The sequence below is a fragment of the Neolamprologus brichardi genome, chromosome 15 (assembly GCF_056152115.1).
Source record: "Neolamprologus brichardi isolate AB-2024 chromosome 15, ASM5615211v1, whole genome shotgun sequence".
In the NCBI taxonomy this organism is placed as follows: Eukaryota; Metazoa; Chordata; class Actinopteri; order Cichliformes; family Cichlidae; genus Neolamprologus; species Neolamprologus brichardi.
In genome coordinates this window covers 17,979,699-17,988,968 of record NC_142118.1, presented here as the reverse complement: position 1 = coordinate 17,988,968, position 9,270 = coordinate 17,979,699, and the positions used below count along the sequence as shown (strand labels likewise).

At 40.2% G+C, this 9,270-nt stretch overlaps 1 protein-coding gene across 1 annotated transcript; it reads left to right on the top strand.

Annotated features, from left to right (window-relative positions):
• The first annotated feature begins 3,279 nt into the window (after positions 1-3,279).
• Positions 3,280-4,313, top strand: LOC148098437 (zinc finger BED domain-containing protein 4-like). The gene is made up of 2 exons (XM_087852692.1): positions 3,280-3,546; positions 3,800-4,313. Exons 1-2 carry the CDS (start codon positions 3,302-3,304, stop codon positions 4,311-4,313), a joined length of 759 nt encoding a protein of 252 aa, XP_087708818.1. The 5' UTR covers positions 3,280-3,301.
• Positions 4,314-9,270: the final 4,957 nt, after the last annotated feature.

Genomic DNA, 9,270 nt, shown 5'->3' with positions numbered 1-9,270 from the left:
CCCTCTGCTCAGCGCTGAGCTGAGGGGGCAGGGACGGTAGTTACACTCGCAACAGCAGTAGCACACAACAAGAGCAGGAGGGAGAGGGAAAGAAAGACAGCCGGGAGCAACTACAAGAGACAACACCGTCACATTGGAAAAGTACCGTAAAGAAAATGAGTGACACCAAAAAAAGAAGCAAAGTCTGGAGCCATTTCAATCTTATTGACAAAACAAAGGCAGAGTGTAGAGCAGGGGTGGGCAACTCCAGGCCTCGAGGGCCGGTGTCCCTGCAGGTTTTAGATGTGTCCTTGATCCAACACAGCTGATTTAAATGGCTACATTAGCTCCTCAACATGTCCTGAAGTTCTCCAGAGGCCTGGTAATGAACAAATTGTTTGATTCAGGTGTGTTGACCCAACGTGAGATTTGAAACCTGCAGGACACCGGCCCTCGAGGCCTGGAATTGCCCACCCCTGGTGTAGAGTCTACAAGAAAAGGATATCATATAGAGCCGGCTCCACAAACAACATGCACAGGCACCTAAGAACTGTCCACCCATCAATGCAATGGGAAGTGTTACGAGTTCAAATATTGAGGAGGGATACAGGAGGGATTCAAAATCACAACACTGGTCCAGGAGGGTTAGGTCAAACGATGATTTTAATGAACACACGCGTGGGGAGATCTACACTGCACACACCAGCCGTAGGATCTTCGCCCAATAATACACAAGCAGTTGTCTTTATAGCATCAGAGAATGTTTTTTGACGCCCCCTCTTGCGTCATCACATGCATAAGTTTCAAAACCACAAATGTTCTGTTGACAACTTGTAACACATTTAAAAAGAACATTCTCTTGTCTCCAAGCCAGGTGCTTCCTGTTCATCTTCTGACTCTCACTTATCTCTGGAACATCAGATGCATGCTCTGCAACAAAACTGTCAATTCTGCAGGCACAAAATGCAGTTGCAAGCAAAATATGTCTGAACTCTTACCTAGAATATAAGTCTACCTCTTGAATTTTGTACATGTTTTGGATTTTGCATGTGTTTTGGATTTTGCATGTGTTTTGGATTTTGTAAGTGTTTTGGAGTTTGAACGTGCTATTTGGAATTTGTAAGTGTTTTGGAGTTGGTACATGCTTTGTCTCTAGGGGCCACCGTACACCTCGCCTACTAAAACTCACAACCAGACAGAGGCCACTCACATATGTGTAACAATCTAACTAAAACTATATATGTATATATTGAATAAATGCTTTAATTAAATGCCACGACTCAAAGCTTAATAAAAAGAATATAAACGAATAAAAGATAATAATGAATAACCTGGTTATTCAAATAGCCTCATCCAGACAGCTCCTCAAAATAACCACTATTGATATGTTCATGGTCATCATCATTACCATTGCATTAATAATATAATCTACAGCATTGATATTGTATTCAGATGTTTAAACATATTGGCACCCAATTAGCCTTTATTACAGGGACAGTTATAACCACTTTAAACTGTTGAGTTAAATCTATAATCTTAAATGCTTTTGAATGCTTTTCATAATCTTAAATGTTTATATGCAGATTATATTGCATTATAAAAGAAAGGCCTAACTCTGAGTACACTCTGTGCCAAAGTTGACAGGAAGCCAGGCTTTTGCAGAGTGTGCTTGTGAAAGTGAAACTAAAGCAGAGTCTAAGTGTAAGTTACTTTGAGGAGCTGTTGGGAGGATACTATTTGAATAACCAGGTTATTCATTATTGTTTTTTATTCATTTATATCTTTTATTAAGTTTTAAGTAGTATCATTTGATTAAAACATTTATTCAATATATTACACATATAGTTTCAGTTGTGTACGTGCTGGCCTTCGGTCTGGTGGAAAGGTTACAAGGTTTAGCTGGTGAGATGAGAGGTGAAACTGAGTGCATTTCAGGTCGACACAAACACACACACACACACACACACACACACACACACAGTAGATGGACTCATTTATAGGTGAAAGTTTAATTATATTTTGCTTGTGACTGCAAAATTGTGCCTGCAAAAGAACAGTTTGTTGCAGAACTGCTGCTGATGTTTCAGAAGATAAGCGCGGGCAGGACGAGCGACAGGAAGACACCTGGGATGGAGACGAGGCAATGTTGTTTTTTCAAACTGTGTTAAAAGTCATTGTGGTTTTGAAACTTATGCATGTGATGACGCATGAGGGGGCGTCATAAACATTCCCCGATGGTATAAAAACAACTGATTGTGTATTGTTCGGGAGAGATCGATGCTGTCTGCGTACAGTGTTCATCTCCCACACGTGTGTTCATTAAAATCATCGTTTGACTCCACCCGGCCAGACCAGTGTTGACTTTGGACCCACTGCTAAGCTTCACGTCACTCATACTCTGCTTAGTTTCACTTTCGCATGCACGCTCTGCAAAAGCATGCAGTTTCCTGTCTACTTTGGCACAGAGTGTACTCAGAGTTGAGCCTTCCTTTTATAACTTCCTTTTATATAAATATAATCAGCATATAAGCATTTAAGATTATAGATTTAACTCAACAGTTTAAAGTGGTTATAACTGCACCTGTAATAAAGGCTAATTGGGTGCCAATATGTTTAAACATCTGAACGCAATATCAATGCTGTAGATTATGTTATTAATTAGGGATGCACCGATACCGATACCGGTATCGAGTATCGGGTATCGCGTATCGGCCTCGATACCACATTTTCTAAAGTACTCATACTCGTTAAAAGTCCCCCGATATCGAGGCCCGATACCACGGTCTGAGACCTGTCTATGTTTGAGCGGCACGTAAGGGGTTAATCACAGGCGCAGAGTGCTGGGAGAAGGCGAGGCGAGACAAGTCAGCCGTGTGGAACTATTTCAAAGTGAACGAAGACACGAAAACAAAGGCGGACTGCAAATTGTGCTCAGCGAAATTGTCCAGAGGAGGCTCAAAAGGTAGCGCATTTAACACAAGTAATTTAATCAAGCACCAAAATCCCAACACGACAACGAGTACAAAGAGTTTACCCACGCTTATTTACCCATGCTTATTAGCACAGAGGAGCATAGCTGATGCTATAGCAGTGGGACGGAAAATAGTTGGGCATTTTAAACATTCCGCCTTAGCCTACTCCCACCTCGAGGACATTCAGGGACAGCTCAACCAGCCAATAAAGAGACTGCAGCAGGACTTACAGACGCGCTGGAACAGCACGTATTACATGCTCCAGTCCCTAATTGAGCAAAAGCGAGGGCTGGGCATGTCCGAGCACAAACCTGTGCCCTGACTATCTCACCGCTCACCAATGGGCTCTTATGGAGACGACTGTTGCCATCCTCGCCCCCTTTGAGGAACTAACTAAAAAAGTGAGCAGCTACGACGCACTAGCCTCTGATGTCATCCCAGCTGTGACTGTGCTAGTGAGACTTCTAAACAGAGAAACAGACGAGGACCACGGCGTCAAGACAATGAAAGCAACCTTACTGGCAGCTGTCAAGAAGCACTTCAGTGACGTCGAGACCAACCCACTATACTTCATCTCCACCATACTTGACCCAAGGTAAAGTCTGTGTGCTATAGGTATTCAATGAATATCGCTACAGTACTAAATGTAAGATTATTTTACATCTGAAATATTATATATTTGTAACTAAAATACACAAATACAAATGTATGCAATATATATAATATGAAATACATTTCCCTTATTATCACCAGAAAGTCAAATGGCTGGCATTTGTCACAGTGGTTTAGGGGAAACTAAAATCAGTCCTATTTTTCCACATATTAATACATTTATGAATTTTGTCCAGGTATAAAGATCACTTCTTCTCCAACAACACTGCTCCAGAGGCCAAGCTGCACCTGAAGCAGGAGCTGCAGATGATGTCCAGAGCGGAGGCAGAGGGGAGCTGGGCAGAAGCTGCAGAACTTCCTGCTAAACTGTTCCTCAAGGCCCAGGCCAGCACTAGCAGCAGTCTGGACACTGTATTTGACGAAATTGCTAAGGAGCAGCCCCAGGCAGCACAGCCGCTGGCAGCAGGTGCTGCCATTGAGCTTGACACATACCTCGGAGAGGCCCCAAGCCCTCGTGAAGACAGTCCCCTGAAGTACTGGGGTGTCAACAAAATCAGGTTCCCCACTTTGGCTAAAATAGCCCGTAAATACCTCTCAGCCCCATGTAGCAGTGTGGAAAGTGAAAGGCTTTTAATCTCAGTGTCACACATTATAGATGAAAACAGAAACAGTCTGACTGCTGATAATGCAGAAAAGCTACTTTTCTTAGAAAAAAACCCCTGCCACTCACTTTTTCTCTCCTTTAAGTGAGTCATCTTAGACTTGATGTTAATACCTACCTCAGTTGCACTGACTGCCACAGTTCTATGTCGGTGGATGTTGTTAGTTTATTCAAATATTGTGCACTAAATAGCAAAGATGTTTATTAATGCCCCTTGTGTTGTCCAAAGCGGCAGAGTTTACAATAAACTGAAAAAAATACTTGAGTTGCACTGTCACTGTTTAAATTTTTGTTAAATTATAGGACTACCTGTAAATTTAAATCATGTTTTTATTAAGTACTCGGTATCGGTATCAGTATCAGCGAGTACTGAAATGCAAGTACTCGTACTCATACTCGTTTCCAAAAAAGTGGCATCGGTGCATCCCTATTATTAATGCAATTGTAATGATGATAGTTATGAATAGTAGCAGTAAAATTATTTCTTTAATCCCACAGAAGATAAAACGCAGTCAGTTGAGTGTGATATTAATATTTCTAAATGCCAACCTTTCCCTTAATTAAAGATCTGGGCGTTCTTTTTTCCCCCTTTTTTTCCAAATTTTAATTTATATTTTATTGTGTTGTGGTTTGCAGTGTTTTGTGTTGTTTCACTTTAAGTTTGTTTAAAAGGAAAAAGCTGAAAATTTACATAGTTAAAAGTTGAAATGTATGAAATGTAAATGGTTGGTTTTTGTATTTTATAATTTAGTTATTACATTTTATGTGGAGTGAATAAATAAAAGTATATTTACAGTGGCCCCTAGAGACAAAGCACATACAAACTCCAAAACACGACGGAAGTGCTCCAGGATGCTAGGGGCTGTGTTGAGCTTTTGTTACCTAGCGGCTACACAAGCCAGGAAGTACCAACAATTGGATTGGTTGTGTGGTAGTAACAGGTAAATGAAGTTTTTCAAAAAAAATTATATATATATATATATATTGTGTTGCGGACGGCAATCACTTTCTGGCAGACAATCACTTTTTGGCACAACACCTGTCAGAGTTTCAGGTGAACTGAACTTCAGGTAAGAAGTTATGCCCTGCAGTCTATCTGGATCAGATATAAACCAAGTTTAGGTATAGTTTATTTTCATTGTGCTGACTTTTTACAGTCAGTTACAATAACTCGTACTGTGCATTAGCTTCTGGTCATAATGTCGGTTTGGTTATCTGGTGAGAGGGAAACATGAAGATGAAACCAGGAGATGTTCTTACTGAATCATCAGAGCTGAACAGGTGATGGAGAAACAGGTTTACCTTTTAGGTGACATGAATGAGTTGAAGTGTTTCTGAGAGACAAATAACACCAGGATCCTTTCTAAGTAGCTGACAGGTGGCAACTGTGCAGGGGCGGATCTAGCAAAGTTTTGCCAGGGGGCCAGGTAGGGCATAAACAGGGAAAGGGGGCACAAAGAAATACTTTTCTTTCTTATTCTCATTTAAAATGTCTAGCTTTTAATAAATAATTATCTGAATCTTACAACCAAAGTTTTTATCTGATGTAAAATGTATAGAAATCATACATATACCAACATGCCTGTGTACATCACTGTCACAACAGTGTTGTAGGAGACCATAAATGTTGTACAGTTCATTTGCTTTTATAGATAAAAAGTGTCTCTTTTTGTTTCAAAATAGCTGATAACTATTCGCTGATAGCTGCCAACATCTGCAAACAAATATAATTCTATAAATAGTGTGTAACTGTTCATATAGAGCGTTATTAAATTTATTGCTAATGCAATCATATGGCACATTGACTTCTGAGGAAATTTTAGACGGCACTCATCATCAAAAAGGTTGCCGACCCCTGGATTACAGCATGTTGTAGGTATTACAGGTACTGCACTGCAGTGGTTTGTATCATGTCTATCTATCAGACTCCAATTTATTCACGTAAATGGAGAGTCCTCTTCACACACTAAGGTCAATTATGGAGTTACACAGGGTTCAGTGCTAGAACCAATTCTGTTTACATTATACATGCCTTCAAATGGCACAGCAGCCTCAGAGAAAACAGAACGAGGCATCTTCAACGTATGTACATACAAGGGAGCTCAGTTTACCATAAATTGTATAAGTGTGCATTTATTTCTGCATATTTAGCAAAAATGTGCCATTTCTTGACTCAGTGAGGTGATGGTTAAGCTTCAGCAGCAGTTTGCTCTCAAAGTTCTTTCTGTGAAGCTGTAACTGTTTAGCAGTGAACAGGAGTCCTGCATGACTAAGAAGTCCTTCACAAGCTCCAGATGAGCTGTATTGATTTTGATCAACAGCTTCTTGATGTGAGGAACGCCATGCAATAGAGCCACACCTCCAGTGAATGACATGAAAGGTACCTCTCCAGCCCGTCTTCTGGCTTTCCTGACCCCATGGATCCATCATCTTAGTCGGTTAAGCTGCTGTTTGCGCTGGCATCATCCAGCTCTGTGTCTAGGTGATGTCTGATGAAGTTGAGACCTGTGGAAAGATGTATGGTTTTCAAAATAATTAGGTCTGGTCATTATAGTGCTGTATACTAGGGGTGGGTGATATAAACGATATAAATTTGGCCAACGATAGAGATTTTGACTATACCATTCTGTCGCGATAGCGCATGTTGATGGCGTCATTAAGCTGCGCCTGTTTTGGTCGAAAGCATCACAGCGGCTAAAACCATACAGTCAATGGCTAAAACCATTATCATCTGCAAATTATGCCCGGCGACAGTCATAGCAAAGAGATGAAGCACTGTTGAAATATGGGGAAAGCCAAAAACTGCGCTTCCTCCACTTCCGTAACATTGATTCATTAATGTTGAATTCTCTCTCTATTCCCGTGTTGTAACAGTATATTAATAACTAACCTTGTATTGTGGATGAATAATCTCAGTTGTTCTCCTGATTGAAATTTGGCCCGCGTATAGCATCCTGCTATGCGATTGCATTTGTCCCTGACCACCAGAATCCCTCACGTTAACTTTTCTCGAGTGGAAAAAAAGTTGATGTTCATCCTCCAGCTTCACTATGCTAATGTTATGCTAACATAGCTGTGTCGCTAGCAATCAGGTAGCACAACATTATATACCAGGTAGTCCAAATTCAGTAACCCTGCAAACGCCACTGCTGTTTAGTTTTCTGTCTTCATTTATGTCAGAAGTGGTAGCAGAGCTGTACCTTTGAATTAGTTTCAAAAATCTCTCAGTCAGAACATGGTATGTCATGTTTAGGTGGAAACTAGCGAGCTATCTTCCTGTTAACTTCTAACTCTGTTAAATTTAATAAATTCTGTTTTCATGGCTGTCTGGATGTTAAACTTAATTGTTACACCTGGTAAAGCAGCATCGCTGATGATTTTATTAAAGATGAAAGAATTTAGACCGTTTTTAACTCTCAGTGTTCGTTTGACTTTGGGACCTGAAGTTGACGGAGTTTTGGACCCAGATTACTCCGCGAAGCTCCTCACTACGGCAGCCGTAATGCTCTGACAATCCATCAAGCAGTGCGGCTTACCAAAGTTGTACTAAAACATTTTTAACAGATTTCTGCATGCCAAAGTCGGTTTGAGGTCAGTAAGCACAACCAGAATTCATACATAAGCACACTCTCGATTTTTGAGAAAATTAAAGGATTTTAAGTGTGCCTTATAGTGTGGAAAATACATTATACAGAAGAAAAGAATATATCGCGATATATGTTGTTACCGCACGTACCGCGATATGGATTTTAGGCCATATCGCCCAGCCCTGCTGTATACACTGCAAAGCTGTCGATGTTTGGCAAGAAGATTTGATCACACTGGAGATGTTTTTTACTAACTCTTGTAGAAAAACAAAATCTTGTCATTCATATCCCACACAAACAGTTTGCAATGAATTCCAGATTAAGTTTAAAATAAGAATGCGTGCAAGGCTAAGCAGTGCTAGCCAATAGATCCTCCTGTTTGGCTGTTACTCTGGGAAAAGACGAGAAAGACATTGATGGAAGCCATGACTGGAGCTGCAATGTAGCCTATATAATATTTATATTGTACAAACGTGATAATTCTGTATATTGTAATATACAGAGCTGGTTACACGAGCTGAGTTTTTTCACGCTGAAAAGTTGGTTTGTTTTGGCTCTCATTGAAGACACCGACGCTGAAGACATAGCTGTTCTTTTGTACTGCTTTTAAGCGAAACATTCTTTGTATGTGAGGAAAATGCTGTTCATCCTCTTCAGCTCTAGCGTAGACGAGTGGCTCAGTTTTCATGGGTTTCTTCTTTCCGTGTGTCCGCTACTTTGAAACACTTAGGCCGCTCCGCCCGCCACAGTTTAAAACTGGTCATGTGACTGCATGGCCACATCTGATTGGTAAAAAAGTTACCAGAAACTCCACTGGCGGCATGTTATCTAATGTGTTAAACTAATTGTTTTTTAAAAAGTAACGAGTCAAATTTTGCAAATGTAGCGGAGTAAAAGTACCGTTTCTTCTTCACAAATGTACTCAAGTAAAAGTAAAAAGTATCGTGCAAAAAAGGTACTTTAAAAGTACATTTTTTTCAAAAACTTACTCAAGTAAATGTAACGGAGTAAATGTAACTCATTACTACCCACCTCTGAACACAGTAGGTACTGTTGGATTATAATATTATTTTATGCCACGTTAGACCCCTAATTAAAGATTGTGAATTATTATGTAGTTTTAGTTTGCATTATTCTCCTGAATTAGAAGAAGGTGATAACTATTACATTTGTTAAACTGATCTGCATTACATTAGACTGCTGATTTATTGTGAATGAATGATATTGTTTTATGATGCATTATACTGCTGAGTTATAAGAAAATACTGTTCGCAGAAAGTCATCGCCTTATTTGTCTGATTGGAAGAGAACAGAGCATTCTGCCCCATCTCAGCAGGAGCAGATAAACAGGGAGCCAAGGTCGTAGCTTAGGCGCTGTGTGTGAGAAAGAATGTGAATGTTTAGGCTTTTATGATTAGGTGGAGGCCACTAGAGGCTATAAGAGTTTGATCAAGGCTTC